At 46.9% G+C, this 26,319-nt stretch overlaps 2 protein-coding genes across 2 annotated transcripts in view; one reads left to right on the top strand and one right to left on the bottom strand.

Annotated features, from left to right (window-relative positions):
- uprt (uracil phosphoribosyltransferase (FUR1) homolog (S. cerevisiae)) overlaps positions 1-1,840 on the bottom strand; it is a 5,082-nt gene extending 3,242 nt beyond the window's left edge. The window contains exons 1-4 of the mRNA XM_030369193.1: positions 1,619-1,840; positions 1,229-1,459; positions 1,030-1,072; positions 884-953 (exon numbers count right to left, since the gene is read on the bottom strand). Coding sequence (XP_030225053.1) covers positions 884-953; positions 1,030-1,072; positions 1,229-1,458 — 343 coding nt within the window. The 5' untranslated portion in view covers position 1,459; positions 1,619-1,840. The remainder of the gene's footprint in view (positions 1-883; positions 954-1,029; positions 1,073-1,228; positions 1,460-1,618) is intronic.
- A 26-nt stretch (positions 1,841-1,866) lies between these two features.
- On the top strand, positions 1,867-26,133 carry abcb7 (ATP-binding cassette, sub-family B (MDR/TAP), member 7). The gene is made up of 16 exons (XM_030369190.1): positions 1,867-2,041; positions 3,374-3,457; positions 4,204-4,281; positions 5,915-6,034; positions 9,404-9,536; positions 11,421-11,689; positions 12,472-12,560; positions 12,813-12,900; positions 15,335-15,509; positions 15,864-16,021; positions 18,218-18,381; positions 18,830-18,959; positions 19,688-19,859; positions 21,445-21,548; positions 22,464-22,571; positions 24,345-26,133. Exons 1-16 carry the CDS (start codon positions 1,892-1,894, stop codon positions 24,567-24,569), a joined length of 2,247 nt encoding a protein of 748 aa, XP_030225050.1. The 5' UTR covers positions 1,867-1,891; the 3' UTR covers positions 24,570-26,133.
- Positions 26,134-26,319: the final 186 nt, after the last annotated feature.

The raw sequence follows: 26,319 nt of genomic DNA, 5'->3' as shown, positions 1-26,319 counted from the left end.
GCTGATTTGTTTCCCCTGTTATGCCCTACAAATTAAAACATATGTTGAAAACCTGAAATCCAAAAGACTTGAAATCAATCATTTAATTGATTGAACATTGCATCATTTGAAACATCATTACTTGATTTGACCAACATGCTCACAATTATTTCCATCTTGGAATTGTTTGTTCTACTGTGGATAATAATCTTAAAAAGGTACCGATGTATGATTTATTATTTACTATTTAATTTAAGTGTAAGCAGGGCGTGACTCATTCTGACCAATCAGGGCATCTCTTCCATGATTGATTCAGGGATTCCATCTTGCCAGTCAATCACAGATGGTGCTAAATGCAACACTTCTCAATAGACACAAATATGAAGCGGGGGGGAGGAAAGAGCGAAGGGAAGGGTTGTTTAGTTTCAAAATCTTGCTACCTTCCCCTTTTTTTTTGCTCTCTCTCTTTACAAATCAGCACCTTAATGCCCAGCTAGTGTTATGGACTATGGCAAATAAAGAGCATATTCCAGAGTTTGTCTATCATCTTTGGGTTATTAAACAATGTTGAGTTCTTAAAACCTACTGTCGAGAGACAGCGGAAAATATACAGCATAACTTTTTCAGATTTTCATATCAAAAGCCATTTTCATACATGGCTTTTGATTGAGATTTGTTTTTCAATCTAAGCCTGGCATTAGAAGATAAGGTTGTACATTTAGAGAGCATAAATACAGTCTGTATATAGCTTTGGTCATGGATGGTCACATGTTACGTGGCAGGGAATACACTAGCCTTGAGTACATAGACCATAGTGCAAACATGTTACTCTGTAAGGTTGCTGTTGCACAGGATCGTAACAATACTTCGACGTGCAACACTCAAGGCCGGGAAAAACACTCACCTGTTGGAGTAGTGACAGTACACTCTGAGTAGGGAAGCTGATTAAGTCCCTCCTCAACCACTAGTCTGATCTGTCAGGGAAGAGATGTTAAATTAAAGCGTGGCTTAAAATAACTGAAACAACACAACGACAACTCGACCACTTACCAGTCGATCAGCACAAAACACAAAGTCCCCTCTGCTGGTTGATCTGAAATGGTCCATAAAGTCTTGGTCATGTTTGAGTTATCATCTTGAGATTCATTATGGAAAAGTCTGCGATTTCAATGAACACCACAAAGTGGTCTTTACACATGATAATTATATGATAATAATATGTTACACAGAACAAACGAATTGGACTCACTTGTCTCTAATTATAGTTTGTAGTTCGCGGATTTGGTCGTTCAAGGGAAGCAGTTTAAGCTGGGGTCCTAAGGACTCCTGACTCTCTGCCTGTATACTGACATTCTCTGATCCAGAGTTGGACACCAAGTCAGGAACACTGCTGTCACTATTGTTCGCAAACCGCACTTGCTTCATGGGGTGCTCTTGGCCACTGTTGACATTGTTCATCTGCTGATTGTGGCATGGCATCCTGAAAACGATGTGTGGGGGGTAGGGAGAGGGGAAAGATAAAGCCCTTTTCCCCAAGATTTGGGAACAACGTGTGGGTCTGAGGCTAATTTTATTTCACTGCCGTAAGACCCACTGACCTGCTGCCTCATGGAGACAGCCACACACAACGTGTCCTTACTTAGCTTGATTCCACTCGGTTGCTTGGGCGTCTTGTCAGGCTGTGCAGACGGTACAAATGCGTCCTGTAATTAATAACAGCCTCCTCATTCACAACTCGAAATATGGTTCAATCGAGATGGCTCGATACCATAACAGTAAAGGCTTGATGACAGCGATATATCCAGTAGCTCCGGTGCTAGCGCTGACATGGGCAGTGAAAAAAAACATAACTTGAAAGCGGAAGTGACGGAGGTGATTTGGTGACGAGTCTATTGCGTCATAACCAGGCAACATGGCGCCGATGTTGGTCTCGCTGAAATGTGGATTTTATTACCAAAGACGGAGATTAGCTGTTCTGTTTCGCCAAACGAGTTCGTATCACGCGTGGAACAAAAGTGAGAAACCCAGCAGATTGGATCCTAAACATCAGAGAAGATATCTGGTAAGGTGACGCCTGTGGCTTTGGGAAAAGGACACTACTTTTAGAGACAGTCACCGCAAGGACACATATCTAACTTAAATCTGTCTAACACCACAATACATTCGTCCTCCTAACTAAATTACATTTCTTTCAGGTATATTAGCTAGTACGTCATGGGATATGTGGTATTCATGTTCCAAGATCAGTGGCTGTCATGTAACCTTGGATAACGTTGACTACATAAAACACTTGTTAGGCCGCCCTGTAGCCAATATCTGTTATAGTGAACTCCTAAAGTCAACTTTGTTAATATAGGAAGGGAAGGATCTTTATTTGGAAGATGCCATTGGTTGGGTGTTATGGCCAACTTTGTTGTAGATGTATGGATCCACCTATTACACCATTGCTAATGTTTTAGTCTTGGGTTAAAGGGCCTCAACACATTCTCAAAACGTTATCGCATGTCCTATGGTCACATTAGATAAGGCCACTGTCTCCTTATTATCATTGGGTTAACAAGGGTCGCCCCACCCCCTGCACGTCATCAGTGCCATCGCATTTAGTTTTGACTCATCATGATGCGTCTGTTTTTTTTTTATTACACCTTTCTGGTGTCTTGAACGTGAAGTAGAACTCAAGATTCAGGATTCACTTTATTTTCACACAAAGTGAACCATTTGGATTCGGCAATCAGCCATGCTGCAGCCGCAACAGACATTCCACTTACAGTAAAACGTACAAAGATGTTAGTTAATAAGTAGCTAAATATAGCAAGGTTCCCAAAAGCTCTCCTATACAAACAGAATAAACATGCATATGAAATGCCCTAGTCTTCACAAATCCCTTTAAAGAACCACGATCCTCCGATGTCCCTCCTGGCCTTTTCTTATCTGCCTTAATTTAAAGTTGTACTGTAGCCACCATCTATGTAGGCAGTAGGCGCCGTGTTCTAGTTTAGGTAGCCCTCTTTCTCTATTGACAAGATGAATAAACTAGACCATCACAGCTGGAATGTGTCCCTGTCTTTATTCATTTTCAGAGAGAGATTTTGTGTTATTACTGACCTCCTCTCTTAACCAAGGTATGTGCTTTGTGGATCTACAGAAGTCATTATCTTACAATTCAGTAATTATATATCCAGTCTGCCCTAACAAATGTAGCCGTTGTATACCAATGATAACCACACTACTGATGCATATTCGGAGCACAGCGTGATCATATTTACAACTTTTATTTTATTTGGACGTACACATTTTTGTATCGCCTACCTCCGGAGAATATATTACAATACTTCCAAAACACTAACAATTAAAATTACTGTGTGCTAATCGTTTTTTTCCTTAATCTTTTCAGTTAAATTCACCTTCAAATCTCAGAACAGCATCATGGCATGTCGGCAGGAGCGAAAACAGTCGGCAGATATTGGAAGCAGCCAAAGTGAGTATGGCATGCTATGGGTATTCATGGAGGCTTGTCAACATGTTTATATAACAAGTTCAAACCTCTCCTTTTAAAATAATAATACAGTGATGAAGGCTACTGTTGTTCTTCAGGAGATGTTAAAAGTAAACTCGCTGGCTGGTCTTTTTTAAATGTGACCTCATGAAGAGCATGAGGTCATCCAAAGAGCTGTGAATATACAATGTAGAAACCTGCCACCCTCACCCATCTCTCCTGTTTTATTTTCATAATGGATACAAATAAAGTGAGGGGCGAGCAATCTAGCCTGTTTCTTTGTTGTTGTTGTTCTCAGCCTGCCTCTGTTGGATTCATGCACATAATGCATGAGTAGACTGTGGGCTCCACCACAATGCGTCAAGTACCTCCACTAGCACCATTACATAACATATTGAATAAAAAGAAGGGAAACAACAGACCTAACTTGTAGTTAGCAATATTTTAATGCTGAAACAGGAACTCTCTGAACACCACTTCAACCTACAGTTAACACTCAAGTCAAGGTGAAAATGCAGATCTGTATTCTAGCCAAATGCACTGGCTAGCCTAGCCTATTGTTATTTCACAGTGTATAATCATTTTAAATATGACACATAATTGTGTATTGCCCTCATGGGTGGATTAGGTTACACAAATTAATATTGTATTAACAGCTCCCACACACGTTTTCTGGTAGTGTGTATTATAGGCTAAGGCATTTCATAACGTTCTTCTATTTTCAACAGCATTTGCAGGTCAACCACACGAGAACATGTTGGCATGGAAGTGCAGGTGGCCGTCTAAATGCGGATCCCAAAAATGTGGTGAGTTGGCAATGTATTCAGCTTATTGCTTGTTGTTTGTTCGGTTATTGGAACTGCCATTGCTGATTTTATTATCATTATTGTTTTCTTCATTATCAATCATTCACACTTGATTTTGTGTGATTCAGTTAAAGGTTGGGTATGGAATTCGCTTTTTTGGCCATTTTTGCAGAATTACTTGAAATCCTTATCATAACCCACTTACAGCCACTGAGTTAGAAGTACTGACATGAAAATTAAACAAGTCAATCATCTGTGGAACGGGCAGGGCTCGAAAAACTCCAGCCAATGATTTCCAGAGCCAGCGAGTTGCATTGGACAGTAAGTACGGCAATCAAACGGTCGTACTGCACCCCCCGCGCGCGACCCCTTCGTGCAGTACTCGTGACCCAGAGCTCGTGACCCAGAGCAAGCTCCTGTTTGTTGTTATCCTGCGGTAGCTACTGGAACTAGTTAATCCACATTTGGACCTAGCAGCAGAAGACAATTTCCATGGCAGACAAGGCGCCACCATCCCCATGTTGTTTTTTTAATGTTGCCATGTTGTTTAACGAAAACCTACGCTAGCCTGGCTCGCTCTCGCGCATCTGTTTTCGCGCTCGTGCGCGATTGCGCGTCCAGGTACTTGGAATGGGTGGAGTCAGCGTTAGAGGAGAGGGGGTAGGACCATTTGAGTTGTGTATTTTCAAAATCTGCTGGCGTTTCGCAAATCCCATACCCAACCTTTAACTATAGTTGATGTTATTTGGACTCAACTTTCCATCCTCCTGTAGATGATAGCAAAGGGAAATATAAGATTTTGTCAGGCAGGCTATTCTTACTCGTACTCTTTCTTTGCTTTAGGGATTTGAGTTCTTCTTATATGGTTGTGAAAATGTTAAAATGTGCGCTGCTCAGTCTATTCATCGTGGCTACCAATTGGACAACCTCTTTTAGACTCAGGTTTTGAATTAGATATTGCGCTCGACTGACCTTCAGAAGTGCATCCAAATGTTTCAAGTTAATTCCCAGCCTTTTCACCTGTGTCAGTTGTTGCCAGATTCATTCTTATTAAAGGCAGGTGTTGGGCACAAATTTGACTTTCATTTGCTTGTTGGGGGGGGGGGGGGTTGCTGCGGCAGCGATAGCGTCAAAACCATAGCGCCACCATATTGTCTGGATTAGAGGAATTACCACATGTTCCCTGGCCTATGGACGGTCCCAGTGGCAGCTGCGTGGTGGAGCGTGAGCAAACAGCCACGTTGGCACGGGTGGGCTCCCAACCCCAGCCGTGATGACAGTCCCCGGGTCCCCTGGGACTCACGGTGTCAGGCTGGGGCCCCGGGTCCACCTGGAGACTGGGCTGCTGCCGCTGCTCCTGGGGGCCCCCATGGGAGCCTGCCTGACATTTGATGTTTTGTGTGTGTGTCCAGCAGGCCTGCCCGGCCTGGCCTACCGTCAATCTCCACGCCAATGCAAAGTGTAAACGTAGCTGCCGATATTGGCAAAGCCCCATTGGTTTGAAAGTCTAGTTGGTTTTGGTATTTTGACCTATCCAACTTGAACGTTCTTGGATTAAGTATGGTTTGTGTGTTACGCAAGTTTGTGTTGTTTTCTCACGGGAGGTTCGTCTTTTCATGTTTCTTCTCAACAGCTGAAGGAGGTCAACTCTACCCAGATCCTATCTGCAATGCTGTCCTACGTGTGGCCAAAAGACCGACCAGACCTCAGGGCCCGAGTTGTCCTCTCTCTTGGGCTCCTTGCTGGAGCAAAGGTAAGAGTGAAAGCAATACTTGACTTTTAATGGCTTTTAACCACCCATTGATTTCCTTTTCTGGTGATATCTATTATAACACTGCAAGCAAAGCTAATTCTTTCTCATTATATCTTTTACATCTACCTTTCAATATATAATCAAATGATGATTATAACTTCCTATTTAATTAACTTGGCCTAGTATTGTTAGCCATTTATTTACTTGTCTTGTTACACAAGGCCTGCATCTATAATAATAATATCCTGCAGTTGATTATGAGAAGGTTGAATGAAGAATGGCCAGTTAACATTTAAATCCTGGTAGTCACAGATCCTGAGAGCATTGTGTGAATGCTAGAAAGATGCTTCTCTCAACACCATACTAAAAATCGGCTACTAGCTTTTGAGAAAATGCCTAGGTGATAAATCATTGAAAATTGGGGGATAGTTACAGGGACTGAATTAATTAAGTACGTAAATGCCTTCATGATGTGCCAAAATACTAATTGATTAGTTGATATGCATGCAGGACCTTCCTCTGACCTTTTTATATAATCGACAACATTTTGCTCTGGATATAAGGATCCTTATCATCGTCGTGGTGTTTCCCTCTTAAACTTCCACCTGTTTTTGCACAGGCTTCTTTGCAAACTTACCGAATGCCTTTCATTATGCAGTGTTAAAATCCTCTCAAATGTTAAAATTCAGATTACCATATCCATGTGATGATATCAAAGTGTGTGCGTGCGTGTGTGCAACAACTAGGTCCATACACATGGCGTTGTGTATCTATTAGCCTTTCAACACAATTATACAGTGTCATTTTCCTCTGTTCTTCAATAATCAAAACAGTATAACTTCTTAATGACCTATTCTTTAAGAAAAAAAATAATTGATTGCAAACATCAATCAGTATGCATCGTGCCCCATTTCCTCTCTTTGTTGGTGGTCCCTAATTTACACCCTGGAAAACCAATCAGGGAATCTCGGCTCCCAAATAAGTATATCCTGCTGCCACACAGCATGGCTCCCTCTAGTGTGTACAAAGGGGGGAAGAACACACACACACAGACGAAAAACCAATCTTCTCCTTCTCGTTTCCTGCTTGGTTGGAGCTAGCCTAGATTTCTGCCAGTTTGTCAGTATCCACGAAAACCACCAGCTGCGTCGAGACAATTGTTAAACCAGCTGAATAATTACGCTGTTACAATGCATCACCCCTCTGCACTTCACATTACCAGTGACATTTTCATTTCACACCACTGATAATAATGATCCCCGTGTTTTGAGTTGGTCTGGAACACGGCCCCTTTTGCCTGGGGAGTGAAGGGGCTCTCTGGTCTCCCCGCCGGTCTGAGTGATGGCTGAGTTTCACATTTTAAACAGAGGCTAATTCCCTACGGCCCCCGAAGGCCCCACCTGAGAAATGGACTCGATCCCTACATGAGATGTCATGTCTCCAGGTGCAGAATTGACACGGAGCCGCACCGGCGCGCGTGGTGTTGGATGTAAACGGATGAGCTAACAACCACGTCAACTTCCTCGTCGCGGGGTACGCGTCAGCGGCACTGAGGCCTTGTTTGGGTCCGTGGTGACGGTGCTCGGGCTGTGTATGTGTCTTGTGCTGTTGTCTTGGCAGCAAAGTGGCTGATATTGTGGTGCTCCCCAAGGGACTCTTGAGTTCTTCTATTGTCCAGGCATAATTCCGAAGGGTATACAGAGCTAACCCTGGAGTCTGTGGTGTAAATGGAGCGCTATTAGGTGGGACTACTCTGTGTCACTTCCCCCCCCCCCCAGGGCTGCAAAGCCGTACTATATAGACAAGTGGCCATTTTGTGTCACTTTCTTTTGTGATGTTTATTTTTCTTTTTTTTGTTGTGTTTTGCTTGTGTAAAGAAAAGGTATCACACAACTGGGAAGATGGATGGAACATGTGTTTCCCCTGTGGTTTTTCTTTTCGTCTGTGTGTGTGTGTGTGTCTGTGTGTGTGTGTGTGTGTGTGTGTGTGTGTGTGTGTGTGTGTGTGTGTGTGTGTGTGTGTGTGTGTGTGTGTGTGTGTGTGTGTGTGTGTGTGTGTGTGTGTGTGTGTGTGTTCCAACAGAAATGCTATCATACAATGGTATAACTAACATAACATAACAGGAATTAGCATGTGAGTGCACTATGTGAAAGGGCTAACATTTTTAGACATAACTGTTGGCGCATATACAGTCTCCAGTCCATTTCTTTCGTGTGGGTTATACTGTTTCTTTGGGGTTGGGGGGGGCGGAAGGGGGTGGATATCGACCGATTAATCAGCCATCTGCTTTTTCCCTCTCAAAACACGTTGCTATATCGGCCTCTAAAGATCCACTATCAGTCGACCTCTTGAAGGAGTTTTCTTGGTTAATTAAAATTATTATTAGGTTTTATATTTATGCTTCCTACAAGTAGTCTGAAGACATTTATGAGTGAATGCCACCTACAGTATTGTCATGATTTTTAAATGGTCTGTAGCAGAACCCTGTTGGACTGTCAATTCTAACATATCCCTTCAATGACCACAACAAGTGAGAGGAATGCAGTAGGGGCCACCTAAAATATGCATGTTAACGACGTTCATAATAAAAGCATTTGGGGCGCCCAAAATAATAAATTAAATTGCACAGCTTATTGTAGTGGAGCTAGTAACTGGTGGCGGCACTACTCCACTGCTTGATGGATGTAGAGGAAACACACCTATACATCTATATAATATAATATACATATATATTACACACCCCATGGTGTTATGGGATTGAAAGGTTTCGCCTCAAATGTGCTCCAAATATAAGTGCAGATCCCTGCCGTGTTTGCTCGCTGGCCTAATGTGCTGCGGTTCACCCAGCCTGAGTCACACAGCTGTCCCTGTGCTTTTAATTAGACCTAATAACCATCTCAATTCCATTAGTGGCATGCATCACCCACCACCAGAGCGCCAGCGCCGCCAACTGAGGCACACACGTGCACGCACGCACGCACGCAGGCGGATGTACATGCATGTGTGTTTATTTTGCATGTTCATTCGTCTATATATATTCTAATTGATTTTCTTCGGCCAGAGGTCCCTTGAAGTTATTAGCAGCCGACTGCCAAATGATTCTTCTTTTCTTTTTATTTATTGCGTTTTGTTTGCATGAATAATGGACATGACGTAGATTGTCAAATTCCACACACACACACACACACACACACACACACACACACACACACACACACACACACACACACACACACACACACACACACACACACACGGTATGCCTAAATGCTCTGGGCTCTGAAAAGGTTTCCCCCTCTCTTGTTGTCGGCTCTCTCTCTTCCTCTCCCCTGAATTCTGCTCTTCTTCCCTCCCTCTCCTCTCCTGCAGATGACTAATGTGACGGTGCCGTTCATGTTTAAGTATGCGGTGGACGAGCTCAACCAGATGTCGGGACACATGCTGAACCTGAGTGACGCGCCAAGCACTGTGGCTACCATGGCAACGGCGGTGCTGATTGGCTGTGAGTCCCAGACTTGTTTTTATGCTTTTTTTTTCCTTCAGCTGCTGCCAGGTGCCGGGCTCATCAGAGGGGACTATGGGACTGCCTATTATCTCCGGGCTGACCTTTCCCAACACATTCATATCGATGGAGCTGCGCAACCTGCACTTTCCCGTCCTATTTACTTTACTTTTAGCTTTTACATCATGGCCGTCCTCGTCTGGTGGAGTTCTCTTCCAGTTAATCCACATGGTTCCCTTGCGTCTCCCGTTAACTTTAGTGTGTGTGTGTGTGTGTGTGTGTGTTTAACCTCAGCTGTGTGCTACCACGAATGACGGGACAGAAAGCGTCCAGAATAGCTGGAAGTCTTGCTGGCCTTTGTAAAAACCCTGGACACAGTTGTTTTGTAAATAGCATCAGAAAGTGTAATTGGTCATCAACAGCAAGAGGCTTTTAACGAGGGTTTATAATTATTTCTGTTTGGCACATCACGGTTTCTCTCACTCCCTCGTCCAAGTGGACGTTGTTAAACAACGCGGGTCAAGGGTCGTTCGCAAGGCGAATCCGAAAGTCCCTTTCCTGATTAGAGGAATCCTGCTGAGGCTGTGATGTGGGGGGAAAAAGGAAAAATCAAATGAATAACGTCAACCGAGCACTCGGCACAAGTCACTCTGGCCTGGTGTGAGATCAGATTGGATGTACTCTGCACTTACCCCTGTAGCCACTTATTTTAATAAGCCCACTTAGGTGCTGCACACTAATGCTGTCTGTGGAATAATTGGGGCATAGGAACACAACCGCAGACTGGGGAGCATTAGAATAAGAGCAAGAATGAAAGGCTTTTTCTCGTGGACAATGGAAATTAGATTCCCTGTTCCCAATTTGAGATGCTTGCTGCAGCGAGACAGTGAAATTCGGCTGAAAAGGTTGCGCCGTGTTCACTGTTCATTCCACCTTGTCACACGGAGACGCGTTCATTAAACGAGTATTCCCGTTTAACGCCACATTACAGCCCATGAAGACCGAGCAGAGCCAAGCCTTTATTGCCCCCGCCTTTGGTTTCTGCAGGCGGTTCTAGAGTGTTCACAGTCTGTTGAATCGAGCAACGCGCAAGTCATACATGCGATCCACGTGTATGATGTTACGGGAGGATCTCGCAGAACGGAATAGTGGGTCGCGTTGTATTATTGGATGCTTAATTTAGCATGGGCTAATGCAGGAGCTTGCTATTATTTTTAATTGGAACCTTGCGCTCCACAAAAATGTTCTACAAAGAAAACGAACGACTAACGCAAAATACAAATAAAATGTATTCCGCAAACCCCTCCCCACTATCGACAGCGCTGCATCAGCCCAGGCGGTTGAGAAATTTGAGCGTGTTCACTGACAAATAATTTCTTTTCCCCGGTACACTTATTAAAAACCCCCTCCCCCTCTTCTGGTATTCCGCTCACACATGCATCCCCCTCCTCACCAAACACACACATGCAGGCACACCCTCCCCCTGTCTGCAGAGCGCTGCCCTGCCTCCCACCAGTAGTGAGACTTCAGTCGGCATCCTGCTCTGTAATTAGAGAGCCTAAAGGGGGGTGTGGGGCTTGGGCTGCTGCATAGAAAGGTTTGCACAGCAGCTAAGACGGTCCTGCCTTCTTCTTTTGTGCAAGCATTCAATCTGTTTCTCCCTATCCACCTCCTGGTCTGCCTGATAATGTACCATCTTAGGTCCGACCCTGGTGGTCGCTGCCCCACCACCGCGTCCTTTATGAATCTCTGTTGCCCCGGTCAGAGCTTCCGGTGAGAATCGCCGTCGGATTCTGGCTCTTCGAGGAGCACGCGTCGTCCTCTCCAAACCCACTCTTGCCCCCGACCATCTCCCCTCAATTTCTTTCTCTCGCCACCTCGCAGACGGCGCCTCGCGGGCCTGCTCCTCCCTCTTCAACGAGCTGCGGAACGCCGTGTTCGGCAAGGTGGCCCAGAGCTCCATCCGCCGCATCGCCAAGAACGTCTTCCTGCACCTGCACAACCTGGACCTGGGCTTCCACCTCAGCCGCCAGACGGGCGCGCTCTCCAAGGCCATCGACCGCGGCACACGGGGCATCTCCTTCGTGCTCAGCGCCCTGGTGTTCAACCTGGGCCCCACCATCTTCGAGATGGGCCTGGTCAGCGCCATCCTGGTGAGAGGGCGTGGCCGCACGGCGGTCGATGGGTCAGGAGGCCGTGGCGGTCCAGGGCGACGGTCTCCCGATGGGGTTCAGTTCTATGGAGGAAGCCGACCGCGTGTTGTCGCTGTGTCTAGTGTGAAACGCGAACGGCGGCAATTAGTGGCTGGCGGTCATTCTCGTAGGACATTGAAATAAGAGGACATTGCGCTGTAGTTTATCTCCCGTGACGGGCCATGACGTTTTATCACCTTAACATTATTATTCTACCCCCCCCCCCCCCCCCCCAACAGCCGATGACCTGGAAATGAGTCATGGAACCAAGGCTGCGTTTTTGTTCTTGAGCAAATTCAAATCCCTGAGTACCTTCTTTCGTAGGGACCCGGAGCCCATTAGATCCAGTGATGAATCCCACAGCTTTGTAGGGTCTTTGCCGTGTCCCTAATGTCTTCCTGTGGTGAATGTCCCCCCCCCCCGCCCCCCGTTCCTTGGCGGGCACCAAAGAATGGCCCCTTTATGGCTCTGTGCTATTATCCCACTCGGGGCCCCTAATGTCAGCTCGTCTGTAATGAGGGCAGACTCCATTGCCCTAATGGCTAAAGCATTAGCACGATTAGTTTTTGTATTTTCCCCTCCATTTGTAACAATCAATTTCATAGTAGAATGGCCAAAAAGAGTGCGTCGGCAGATATTAGTGAGCCGTATTCAAATTTTCACTCAGACGCTGTGCTCTCTCTCTCTCTCTCTTTCTCTTTCTCTTTCTCTTTCTCTTTCTTCCCCCCCCCCCCCCTCCACAGTACTACAAGTGTGGTGGGCACTTTGCGGCCGTGGCGGTGGGCACCTTATCGATGTACGCGGCCTTCACCATTCTGGTCACTCAGTGGAGGTAAAACAGCGTCCTTTCTCCTCGCTGACTCACCGTCAATTGTTCTGCTGTCGCACCACAGGCTTTGTCCCTGCTTGTTGGATTTCCCCCGGCCATCACGGCGTTCTCGACCCATTGTTTCCCCCCCCCCCCCCTGCCACCGCATCGTTGCTCTGTCTTAATTGCACATCGAGGGACCTCCTCTGGGGTCTCGGTTTGAGGATGCTATGGATGGGGTGTGTTGTTAACAACCCCCACCGTCTCTGTTCCCAGGACCCGCTTCCGGATAGAGATGAACAAGGCAGACAACGAGGCAGGCAACGCCGCCATCGACTCTCTGCTCAACTACGAGACCGTCAAGGTGAGAACAGCTCCCCCCCCCCCGAGCGAGCACACCCCTCCATCACTGACGTTTAAGGAAGAAATGCGCACAGCCAGCACATCTATGCACCATTACCGTTGAGGCCAATTTGGATGCATCTGGGTGTATTTTTGCTTCTGTTACAATTCCCTGCCAAGTGCTGGGCGACACTCGCAGGGAATCCTATTGTTCGGATGTTTTGAGACACATTCGGGGACCTGTGGTTATTTTAAAGTAGGTATTGTGGTTGATTTTATGCCAAACCAATCGCGTGCGTCAAGGTTGGCTCATGTAGCCCTTTTTGATGGGATGCGTTCATATCATGGTGTGACCGTAGAATCTGACTCTTTTATGGGTTTAACTCTATCACACCACTGGGTCAATGGGCAACCTGAAAGAATGCATATGTAATCCGTTGTTTCAAATTGATAAGAAATATGACGTATGCGTGTGGCAACTAGTGGATGTGTAAGGCATTGCGAAGGAACCTTTGTCACATGTGCAGTCACATTATGCAATGAAACGCAATGGCAAAGTCTTTTCATTATCACCCCGCCTTAAACCACCATCCCCCCCTCCCATAAGCCCCTCTTCTTTCTCACCCCTGTTTCGTCACCCCTTCTTTTTTGTCTCACCCTAGTGATTTTTTTTTTTTGTCCTCTCCACATGTAAGCCACGGCACAATGATGTGAACAAATATTTACACCCAGATTCGCTCTCCGATAGTGCTGTGTTTCATTAGCATGATTACCCACCGGCAAAATTTGTCTTTTAATTAATTTGATTAAAAAAGCCCCTTCTTTGTTTTTGTTCTCCCACCGTCTCACTCCTTGAGAAAATCCCTACTTCTGCTGTGTTTATTATTCAAATGAAGGCCGTTTTCTACCTGGTCTTTGGCCTCATTATCGGGTATTATTATCATCAGCATTTATTCAATTTCTTGATTATGCCTCTATAGTTCGACACTCTGTGTCAAATTTGGCCGTGTGGGGATTTTTTTAATTTTGACTGGAGGTTCCTGCTGATGCGGAGTCGTTCCATGGGACGTGCTGTGCGAGATGGTGACACACACACACCTTCTGAGCGGGATCCTCCTTGTCTTTTTTGTTAAGCCATGTTCCATGCGGCCTGGTTGTGCACGGAGCCCTTCCCCATCTCTCCCTGAGCTTTTCATCCCTTTAGTGGTTCCTGGCTGCAGATATATTTTGGTAGCCACGTTATTCCCTCTGCCGCATTCCGCTTTTTTTTTTTTGTGTCCTGCTCTTCCCTTAATGTTTTGTTTTTGTGGTATTCTTTGTCATCTGTGTCAATGCGGCTGGATTTAGCATCACTGTGAGCACTGAGTGTGCATATGTAATTAGATCCCCCGCCCACTCAGAAATCCGTTCCACTTCCACAAAAGGCCCTGGCTGACATCCTGGGCACGACAGAGCCATGCTCAGGAACCCCCCCCCCCCCCCCCACACACACACACACACCTCTACTTCTTCCATACGTTTCCCGTGCATAGATGACAACAGAACCCTCAACGGCTGCACTCATTGGCCAGCGTGATCGAGTGCCCACTTAGTTGGAGCAAGAGAAACAACATCACACACGCTAAACAAAAAGCTATTGGATAACGAGCAGGCAAAGGTTAAGTGCCAGCTTCGTCGTGCTACGTTTTTTTGTGGATTTAGCCTTAAACTTGGGAATTTTTTTTTTGCGTATTTTGTTTGTCACAGGGCCCGTTGTTTTATATGGAATGCAAGGCTGCAATGTTTTTACTTAATTTCCCTGTTCCCGCCCACTTATCGCCAAGAGATTTCAGCAAGGGCACTTTCTTTCAGTCTGTCGAGGCATTTTAACTGGTTTTTAGTACCAAGTTACTCAAACTAACACATTTGCTTATGAATAAATACATATTTCTGCCTCGTTTCCACATTGAAAGCCTATTTTGGATTTATTTAAGCAAGCCCATGCTCATTCACTTAGGGATGCAAGCCCTGCAGATGAAGAACACGGATATAAGCGGCTTTGCAGGGATTCGGTTATCATTAAACACACGCTTTCTTGTGCTTGCACACACTGATATTTTTCTTCTGTATATAGTTATATACCGCTAGTCCAGCTGTACGATAATTACAGATCAATCTAATGTTTCCTTTGCAAAGTTTATTCTGGCAGAGCTATCAAGGGATCTTCTTTAATAGATCAGTACTAAACTACTACTTCAAACTTCAGTACTAAGAGCTTCATAGGACTGTTAAGTTTCAGAACGGTAATATAGCTCTGAGGCAGGTTGTGTTAAGGGGACTGCCTTGATGCAGAGCTTTGATCCCGCCATCATTTCACCTCCGCCACACTCCTGACGTCTGTCTCTCCCTCCCTCCCTACCTACCCTTCTACCCAATCAAACCCGTCCCTTCTCTATCTTTCCACCTCCGTCTCCCAGTACTTCAACAATGAAAAGTACGAGGCAGAGCGATACGACAACTACCTGAAGACCTACGAGTCGTCGTCGCTGAAGACCACCAGCACGCTGGCGCTGCTCAACTTCGGCCAGAGCGCCATCTTCAGCGTGGGCCTGACTGGCATCATGGTGCTCGCCAGCAAGGGCATCATGGCAGGTGAGGTTTTGGAAATGGGAGCACGGTAGCATGGAAATTGATGAGAGATTTTTTAAAAACAAACCATGAATATATTTGCATGGTGTTAGAGCTAAGATAGGCTTAAAAATAAGGCATTTTAGGTACATTTATTTAGTTTTGCCAATATAGCGAACTAACATGGACGACATGTAAATGAGTCCTTTGCAGAAGACATTAAAAGGAGGTGTACCCCAATTAGATTCAGCCCGTCTCATGCATGTCACTATTGATTTGCTCCAACTCCACCGTGCGAACAGTTCCACGAAACCGAGCTCCCTGCCTCTTTGTAACCCATGACTCACCGATTCATCGGTGGTGGTTTTTTTGTGGCAGGTACGATGACGGTGGGAGACCTGGTCATGGTCAACGGCCTGCTGTTCCAGCTCTCGCTTCCCCTCAATTTCCTGGGCACCGTGTACCGAGAGACCAGACAAGCGCTCATAGACATGCACACGTTGTTCACCCTGCTCAGCGTCGACCCCAAGATCAAGGTAATATCCCTGCCGAAGCTTGAACCGGGCCCCCCTTTTTTAAACACCTGCCATGCTTTTCAAACATTTACCCACAACCTTCTCATCGGCAAGGATTTGGGTTTATGGACCGCGAGAACTATTAGGTGTAGAAAACTTGAAAGCGGCATATCTGATGCTCTTGCCCCTCGCTCAGAGAGTCCTTAACGTTTCTTATTTCCGAATCGCCTCGTTCATTCGTGTTAATGAAGCGTGTGACTAAATGGTCTCTTAATGAGGACAGCAAGCGCTGTGGAGATGACTGCTGCCACTTAAGGAGTGTGAGGAAAATGTACAGGTTTGACCGGGGGGAAGGGGGGGCCTTGTCATGGGTGTTAGATTCCCTAGTCCACCTGGCAATTAATATCACTTGAGCCCTGGCGTCCAACACATTGTCACGATCAAGATTATGAAGGCTTGTAGGTTATTGGAAACTGTGTTTGGTGTTGGAGTTTGAAATGTTAGTAATGCAGGGATATTCAAACTGCGGTCATCATTTGGGAATGCAAGATGCCCTTTGTGTGATGGTAGCAAAAGGAAATTAGCGAGGACATCTCGTCCTCGCTGTGTGCTGGCTACAGCTGTGCACTCCTTTTTTTTAATATCATTTTGATTGTACAAATATCATTTTGGATCTGCATTTTATCACTGCCTGTTATTAGTCTCTTTTGTAAATGTAGATAATTAGGCACAATATTGAGGTTTTTTTTTTCAGGGTGCATTTGGCACGGCTTGAAAGCGATCCACAAAAAAAGTGTTTTGCTCAGGATTTTGGGGCGATGCAGTGTGCTGTTACCTTAGGGATCCGACAGCATGCCCCCCCCCAGTATTCAATCTGGATTGCTTTGAAAAGGAAATAAGGAGAGCTTGGGGATGGGACTGATGAATAGTTGTCCCTGTATAAACAAGCTCATAGTTTTCTGTTTGTTTTTAGGGAAGCCAAGAGATGGATCTACTTGTATTTGGCACTATCCCTTCAACACGACACATGTTTTTGCCTGCAAACCTTAAATACAGAAAATGAAGGCCATTTTTTACAACGCAAAACCGTGCATCTTGCGTCACAGAAGCGCACTTAAGAGCAAATGTCGGCCTGCCCGCTTAACAATATGGATGCCACTCCTATCCCTAGCCTGTAATTACAGTAGGAAAATGAATCTGCCCAGTTATTTTCACTCATCACTAATGCTCCTCTCCATTGTCTCTCCCTGTGGGATGGCACTGCCTGGCAACCCATTACTGCTTGAACACAGTTTAACAGTCTCTCTCTCTCTCTCTCTCTCTCTCTCTCTCTCTCTCTCTCTCTCTCTCTCTCTCTCTCTCTCTCTCTCTCTCTCTCTCTCTCTCTCTCTCTCTCTCTCTCTCTCTCTCTCTCTCTCTCTCTCTCTCTCTCTCTCTCTCTCTCTCTCTCTCTCTCTCTCTCTCTCTCTCTCTCTCTCTCTCTCTCTCTCTCTCTCTCTCTCTCTCTCTCTCTCCCCTATCCTTCCCTCCCCCACCAACTCGCCCTTTTATGCAGATGCAACCCACCCACCCCTCCCCCATTAAAACCGCTCTGAAAATGTTATTTGATTTTGCCACCGTCACACACCTCCCTCCCGCACTTCCCAACTCTCCCCCCCCCAGCCCCCCCCCCCCCCCCCCCATCCCTCCTCTTTTCCATTTTGTTGTGTGGAATTAACATCTGTTTATACAAATGAACCGAGTGTTATCATCTATATTCATTGCCTGTGTGGGGGGGGGGGGGGGGGGAGGGGGGGTATAGTGGGTGATTATGTTGCTATTAGTATAGACGCAGGGCGACTCCCAGGCAAGGTCAGCGTCTCTCTCGTCGGAGAAAAAAAAACGGCAATCCTTTTTAGGTACGACGACAACAAAGGAGCGAAGACTCCCAATCAGGACCGTGGTATCTTTAAATGGTCTGTTCACAATTGGAGGGTGTTGAGTTGAGTGGTGGAATGGTTTTTGGGGGGGGGGGGGGGGGGGGGGAAGGGTATTTAAATCTTATGCGGTGTGCGTTCGTTTGCACATACATTGCATCACATTCTGGTCGGTTCAGAGGGGAGGCGCTAGTGCACAGCAGAGGTGAAAGGAATCCCCTCGCAACAGTGAACTGACCTCTCCTCTGTCTGTGACCCCACCCAACCCACCCCTCTCCCCCCCCCCCCCCCCCCTGTGAAGGAGCGTGATCTGGCCCCGATGCTGGCGGTCGAACCGCAGGACGCCACCATCCGCTTCGAGGACGTGTACTTCGAATACATGGACGGCCAGAAGGTGCTGACGGGCGTGTCCTTCGACGTGCCCGCGGGGAAGAAGGTGGCCATCGTCGGTGGCAGCGGGTCAGGGTAGGTGATCTGGATACCCCGGAGAGCCGGTGGTGGTGGTGGTGGTGGTTTCGTGTCTCACTAGTCCCCACGCCTCTGGAACTCTCTCCCACTACCCATCCGAACTATAGAGCCTCTCCCCACCTTTTAAAGCCTCCATCAAAACTCACCTGTTCCGACTGGTGCATCCAACTTAACTCCACCCACCAGCAAATTGAATGAATACGTTGCATTGTTTATTTTTTAAATGTGTTTGTTTTAACTATGTTTGCCTGTTTTTAAATTGTATTTGCTCGTCTAATCTGTAAGGCGACCTTGAGAGTTTTGAAAGGCGCCCTGAAATCAAATGGATTATGATTATTATTATTATTATTATTGTTATTAATAGTCCACTCTCTTACCGGTATCCTAGACCACTCCCCTACACAGGTTGATCACCAAGGCCCATGTTTTGTCTCGCTTCTTGCAGGAAGAGCACCATCGTGCGACTGCTGTTCCGCTTCTACGAGCCCCAGCAGGGGAACATCTACATCGGGGGCCAGAACATCCGGGACGTCAGCCTGGACAGCCTGCGCAGGGCTCTGGGTGTCGTGCCACAGGTATGTGGTGGAGGCTTACTGCATCAAGCGGGGCTATAGATCGAATTGATATGTGTTTGGATCGGGATGTGTATATATTAATGTAGGGTTAGGGTTCGCTGCTGGCAGCCATGTCTCCACCAGCAACATGACATGCGTATGTCACTGCAGTTTAACTGTAGTTGTACTACAATGTAATAAGATGAGGAAAGTAACTTTTACTTACATCAACTTTATTTATATTGATTCAATTTGGCTGGATGATAATGAGATTATGATGATTATCACTGGAGTTATGCTTTGGGATGGGAATCTTTTTTTGTTGCAGATTTGATTTGACAAGCTTTTGAGGGACGGCAGAATATTCAGTTGAAGACCGAGCTGTAAAATATATTTTTTTATTGAATTGCAATGACATTAAATGTAATGAAAGGTCTGACACTGCAAATGTGCATCTGGTGCCTTGTTAACCCATAAGGGCTGGGCACCAAAAAATATAAGCAACTAGGAGGCAGCATAGAACAGTGTAAAGCCAAAGTCACAACACTCGGCAAAGCGTTCATCGCACTCAGCCCACGACGTGATCCCAACAGATGGTCGGCGAACCACTCGTGGCACTTTGTTTTCCCCCAAATCTCCGTCCCATTGTGTGGTTTGTTTCGGCTCGGCGGCTGCCCGGCCCGCCACAGTGAAGCGATTGTCTTAACATTATTTGCATTCCTCCTTTCTTGTGATCGGTGTGCCGTCAGGACGCCGTGCTGTTCCACAACACCATCTACTACAACCTGCAGTACGGCAACCTCAACGCGTCGCGGGAGGACGTGTACCAGGTGGCGCGGCTGGCGGGCCTGCACGACGCCATCCTCAAGATGCCCCACGGCTACGACACGCAGGTCGGCGAGAGGGGACTCAAGCTATCGGGTACGGACCGACGAGGACAACGCTGCATCGCCATGGCGATCGCTCGACGCGTTCTCTCCCCTGCGCATTCGTGAAGATCCCCTTGTGGGGGGAGGGGAGGTGGGGGGAGGGGAGTTGGGGGAGGGGAGTTTGGGAGGGGAGGGATATGACAGGGTTTATTAAACTGAGCTTTGTTTCGAGCCCAGCGTGTGAGTGTGCATCACGCACACGCACACACTCGGAGACACGCGCACATGCAGTCACACACGCATGCAGTCACGCGCGGTTGTATTTTCACTGCTTCCTCCATGGCCCCCAAGTCGCTTTTAACAAATGTGACTGTAAATTGATGTGACGAAAAAAGGAAATTGTCTTGTTATTGTGAAAGTGGCTATTTAACAACGCAAGCAGGAGCAGCGCACCAAAGAAATGTGTGCAAATGTATGTAAGGCAGGGACATTTCAATAGAGGAAAGATCTCTTCTCAAGCTAGATCACGTTCCTAGTCTGTGACACAACGCTAATGTTCCCCTAATGGTTCAGTAAAACAACGACTCATCTAATCAAAAACGCCATATTTATGACTATCATTTTAATGCACATATATGAATATGTAGTGTCACTTAGTAAAAAATTTAAATTCATTTTAAATTAGACTATTGGCTGATGTGGCTTCAAAAGTTTTCTTATTTTTTTAATTATTTTTTTCATTTAAGTGGACCAAATTTATTATTGTGCCTGGTTAACAGATGTTCCTTAAATGGAAAAAAGATAGTCAAAAGCTGATTTGGCAGCGACTCTCCTTGGGTTTTTCTCCTGCCTCGCTCGGACGCGTGGGCTGCCACCGTGACGCCTGATGGGAAAATGAACCCCTAATGAATCTGAACTGATAAGACACGACCATTTAATAATTTGGCTCATAGCAACCCTTGCATAACTTATTTAGTCCGAATGCTAAATGTCATTCAAGTCAACATTCAACTCTGCGCAATTACTGCCAGCATGATTGCCTTCATGTGGTGTGAGCTAGTGCGCAGGCGAGAGAGAGAGAGAGAGAGAGAGAGAGAGAGAGAGAGAGAGAGAGAGAGAGAGAGAGAGAGAGAGAGAGAGAGAGAGAGAGAGAGAGAGAGAGAGAGAGAGAGAGAGAGAGAGAGAGAGAGAGAGAGAGAGAGAGAGAGAGAGAGAGAGAGAGAGAGAGAGAGAGAGAGAGAGAGAGAGAGAGAGGACTATATTCTCATTAATTTCACTGCCTGTGTGTGTGACTGCTGCCAGAGTGTGCATCGGGCAGTGTTTGGTGGAGGGAGGGCGTGCAAGTGCTCCAAGGCTTTCACCTCTGCTGCTGGTGGTATTTATAACCGCTGAACACCAGTTGCTTTGAAAGGACCGCCTGCCATAAAGGCCCGTCTGAGCTCAGCCAGAATTCATATGTGCCCGCACTACAATTTCCCCTTCACAATTGAGCGAGTGCTTCCGGTCCAAGGCCCCTGGCAGGGATGATGTTTTTTTTTTGTGCGGCTGCCTTGGTTAATGTTAAACTGGGCCATGGGATGCATTCACACAAACGCAAGGAAACCGCACACCAACGCAAACCCGCTTGTTTTCTCCAGGAGGGGAGAAGCAGCGGGTCGCCATCGCCCGGGCCATCCTCAAGCAGCCGCCCATCCTGTTGTACGACGAGGCCACGTCCTCCTTGGATTCCATCACAGAAGAGGTGAGCCACCCCGACACGGACCCCCCCCCCTCCCCCCGTGTAGACAAGGCCCCGATGTAGACAAGGCCCCCCCCCCTACTGACGGCGTGCCCAAGACCACCGTGCGACCACGAGCGTACGCGAGCTCAATCAACTGGGCTCATGTTCACACTTAGCATGCGCGAGTGCCCTTCAATAGCTGTCACTAGGTTATCCAGGTAGCTATGCAATCATTCCGCTCAGACCGCCTCGCTCCTTTTGTCGCGCTACGACCGCTGGGAGGAGTCGGATATGAGCTGAGAGAGGTCGGTTGATTGTCGGTTTTTGTGTCACATCTCCGCGTTGACACAACCTAGACTCACCAACCCACGCACACGCACGCGATCACTGTCTCTCCATTGTCTCTGCGTCCTTCCCCATTGCTGGGTCGTCTTCGCCTTTCACAATGAAAGTCTCTAGGAGAACTGACAATAAACAAGGAGAAAGGAAAGCCAGTTCCAACTTTGTAGGTCCAGAAAGGGCAGTAGCAGACATGAGTTGATAATTTCCATAATCTGGATATTTATATATGGTTATTTATGAATACCCAGCGCTGTCCTCGGTTTTAGCTTTCTCTGCAACGTCATGCGCATCATTTCATATGCATCATTTCATATGTTCCCAATGCAAAGGCAGGTAAACAAACTTGTGAGATATTGCTGAGCCACGTTGTGTTGGCTTAGCATTGGCTGAAACTTGATGCCGGCTGGAATTAGGTTTCATATATATACTGTCATTCATGTCATATCCGCATTCACTTTTAGAAACCGTAATTGTAAAACAATGTTGTTAATGCTATTCATATTTCCTAGATGCCATGGAATATTTGACTATGCTGATAATAATAATGTTCTTTGTTTACGTGTGTGTGTGTGTGTGTGTGTGTGTGTGTTGCAGAACATTCTCAATTCAATGAAGGAGATGGTGAAGGACAGGACCTCCATGTTCATAGCCCACAGGCTTTCCACCATCGTGGATGCTGATGAGATTATCGTACTCAGTCAGGTAAGAAAGCGAGCATGTTATATCTGATCCGCGGGCCTCGGTTGAAACGTGGTTAATTCTGGTCCTCTCCAGAAAAAAAAAAGCCCTCTTTCAAATGGGTTCCTGCAGCCAATTACGAGAGCGTCTACCACGCAGGGTGTTAACAGTGCGCCGTGTTAATTACCAGGCCCAATTAAATTGTATCGCCGTGGCGACCCGGACACCGGCTGACCCTGGGTGCACGGCGGTGGCGGCGGGCCGTGTGTGACCTCACAGGCAGGGCCGTTTTTTCTTCCCAGTGCTCGCATCGCCTTCATCTACCTTCCCCCCCCCCCACCCCCCCCCCCCCCCCCCAATCCGTGTGAGGTGGTCCGTCAAGCTCTTCTCATTAAAGCTCGACCGCGGACAACAGGGGGCAGCAACGCACGCGCATAGAAACAAATGTATGGAGCTTTTCTGTTTTTTCTCCATAAGTGCTCATTAGCGCACTCTTGCGAGTTGTTTTTGTCAGATGGCCCGAGTCTTGTTTGTCGCCATGACTAATCATGTATGGGCCAGCTTCCCAGACATGAGGGGGGGCCTTGTCCTGGGCTAAAATTGTCTCTCAATGGACGTCTCCATTCAAGCTTGCTTTTTTTACCCTGGTTTTTCCTGCCGTGGCCAACCGGGGGTTTTCTGATGCTAAACAAAGCCAGGTAGGGCGAGGGCACAAGTGGACCGTTTTGAGCTATTGTTTTTTTTTTTCTTTTCTTTTTCTTTGTACACACGCGGTAAGGTAACAGCGCCGTGCGTAATTAGGACGAGCATCCACTGTGACAGCTTGGGATATTTAGAGAGCGACGCCGTCGTGGCGCCACACAGGTGCACCGACGTTCGCCGTCCACGGCGAACGACGTCGGGAGGAGACGGGAGTGAAGTGAGAGGTGTTGGTTTCCTCCCGTGGAACGAGAGGCGTTGTTTTCTGTTTCTTTTCTCTCTTTCTTTTTTTTTTCTTCTTCTTCTTTTGCTCCGTGGCTGCGGCGTCAGATGGCGGGGATCAGAGGGGTTGCGGCGAGAAGGCATGTTTGCTTGTGATGTCGCCATGGCATTCGCTGGTGTCATCAGCGGAGGACTGCCTGGGGGTGCTCATTAAAATAACTAGTAGAAGCCGGTCACATGCTCATCTATCTCTCTCTCTCTCTGTCTCTCTCTCTCTCTCTCGCCCATGCCAACACCTCTGCATGTGCTCCTGGTCGGGTGGGTGGGTGGGTGGAGGGGGGGTGGGGAGATTTATTCATGTTGACTGTGTGGGAGGGAGGCCTGTCTGTGTTTGTGTGTGTGTGTGTGTTTGTGTGTGTGTGTTGTTATGCGGTGGGAAGTGAACAGTTGTTGGGGAGGCGGCAGCGCTAGCTGATGGGGGGGAGCTCTCTGGGAGGCAGAGCGCGGCGATGCTCCGCGGTCGCCATCAGCCACATGCTATGCATTCTTAATATTCATCATCACTGCCCCGTTCGCTCCTAACCTAGATTAACGCCTTAAGCCGTTTTCTCTTTGTTTGTTTACGAGAGAGAGAGAGAGAGAGAGAGAGAGAGAGAGAGAGAGAGAGAGAGAGAGAGAGAGAGAGAGAGAGAGAGAGAGAGAGAGAGAGAGAGAGAGAGAGAGAGAGAGAGAGAGAGAGAGAGAGAGAGAGAGAGAGAGAGAGAGAGAGAGAGAGAGAGATTCTCAAATGGACTGCGCTTGATTCTCAAATGAGCCTCCACCCTCTCTATGCTTGTCGTCGTCACCGTCTCATTGTTCCTCCCCGTGCTCCTCCAGGGTAAGGTGGCGGAGCGGGGGAGCCACCAGGCGCTGGTGGCCATGCCGGGCGGTCTATACGCCGACCTGTGGAACACGCAGAACAGCAAGATGCTCAGCAGCAACGGGGCCGGGGCCGGCGAGGAGCTGCCCGCCGAGCGGATCAACCCCAAGGAGGAGGAGCGCAAGAAGCTGCAGGAGGAGATCGTCAACAGCGTGAAGGGCTGCGGGAACTGCACCTGCTGAGCGCAGCCGTGGGAGGGTTTCAAATGTGTTCCAAGCCGCCATCTTGGTGCTTTTTTACCGCTGTTATTATTTAAGCCCTGCTGTTGGTTAACCCCCGAGATTCTAGAATAACAAACACTCTTTTTTTTTTTTTTTTTTTGGTCAAGGAAGTAGCGATACGTTGTCTTGGAATGAGCTTGTGGAACTTCAGCTTCCCCTGAATTGAAACGCTCCCATGGAGCGAACTCCAGCTCTTTCCCTTCCACCACCACCCCCGCCTCCTCCCCCGCCTCCTCCTCCTCCTCCTCCTCCTCCTCCTCCTCCTTCTCACCCTCCTGCTCCTCCTCTTCCTTCAGATGGCCTGCAAATGTAGAACCCCTTCCTACCGGCAGCTGAAGGGGGGGGGGCTCCTCACCCCCCTCCCTCCCTCCCTCCCTGCATCCACCTCTCGGCCCCTGGCCCTCCTCTTTAACCCTTCCATCACCACCGTGGAGAGGAAGCCTTGGGAGCAGGGCCCATCCCGGGCGCAGGTCCAAGAGCCGCGGCTGGCGCGACAGTTGCCTCAGCGGAAGCCAACTATAGGAGATTTTGTATATGAATACGTATACGGGTGCTCGACATCTGTTGGTCAACATGGTAGGTTTTTTGTTTGATTCTTTGTCACCATCAGGTTCGATGACACCGCTCATCATAACAGATGAGAGCACATGTAATTATTGAGATAAATGCCTTTATTTTCACACACACTGCTCATGTTGACTCAAATCTTTTTCTTTTTTTTGTATATTTTTTTCATGCAATTGTTTTTTTTTTATATTCTTTTAAAGAAAATGTATGTACTGAAATTGAGAGGCGTGGGTGGTGGGTGGGGGGGGGGGGGGGGGGGGGTGACTAATACACCAAGCTAGTCAGCCAGCCGGTCTACTTTTATGTTCAATTCCACACTTAATAAATATACACACTGTTGTTTACAGGCAGATGTTTTTCAGAAAAAAAAAGGTATTCTTGGCAGTAAGTCCACAGATCCATTTAAAGCCGTTCTTAGGTTTATGACGATGTGTAACAAGTGGAATTTATCGAGGTGTGAAACGTCTCCAAAGGGAGCTGGCAGTGTATGTGCTGCAGTCACATACAAGTGACGCCTGGAGACAAGCAATGGCTGCACAGTATTTTGAGAGTAGCGTGCTCCATTTTTAGAGACAACAATAACACGGCACTATTTGAAAGTGTTGTATAATGTCACGGGGACGGTAGGGATCAGCGAGTCATGATGTTTTTGAGTTGTGACGTCACGATTTGTTTTTCTAAGACAACTTCCTGGAATGTACAAACGTTCACCCTTGTGTTCACGTAAGGGCAGAGGTAGATGTACATTTTAATGATAATTGTATTGCCTTGATTAATAAGGCTTTATTTATCAGGTGTGAACAAACATTTGGTGTTGTACAGCTTTGGAATACCCATCCGATACAATCAAAATGATAAAAATGATAACCAATAACACAAAAGTGGTCGTTTTTATTTTCCCTCTTTATTATGCAATTCATCACAGCTGGTGTCTAAATAATAAAAGTGTTTTAAATTATTTTGTTGTGTTTGGGTTTCTTTTATAATTGTAAAGAAATACCAAGTTAAAGATGTGTACAGCAGGCCATTAAGCCCTAGATGGACAACATCAACCAAAAGGCATGGACAGATGAGACAAAAGGCAGTGCTGGCTTCATCACGCCGCCCCCAGCAGCACCTTCCAGAGGGAGTGACGGATGAGAGT

Source organism: Gadus morhua, chromosome 10 (genome assembly GCF_902167405.1).
Source record: "Gadus morhua chromosome 10, gadMor3.0, whole genome shotgun sequence".
Classification (NCBI taxonomy): Eukaryota; Metazoa; Chordata; class Actinopteri; order Gadiformes; family Gadidae; genus Gadus; species Gadus morhua.
This window is presented reverse-complemented; position numbering and strand designations above follow the sequence as displayed.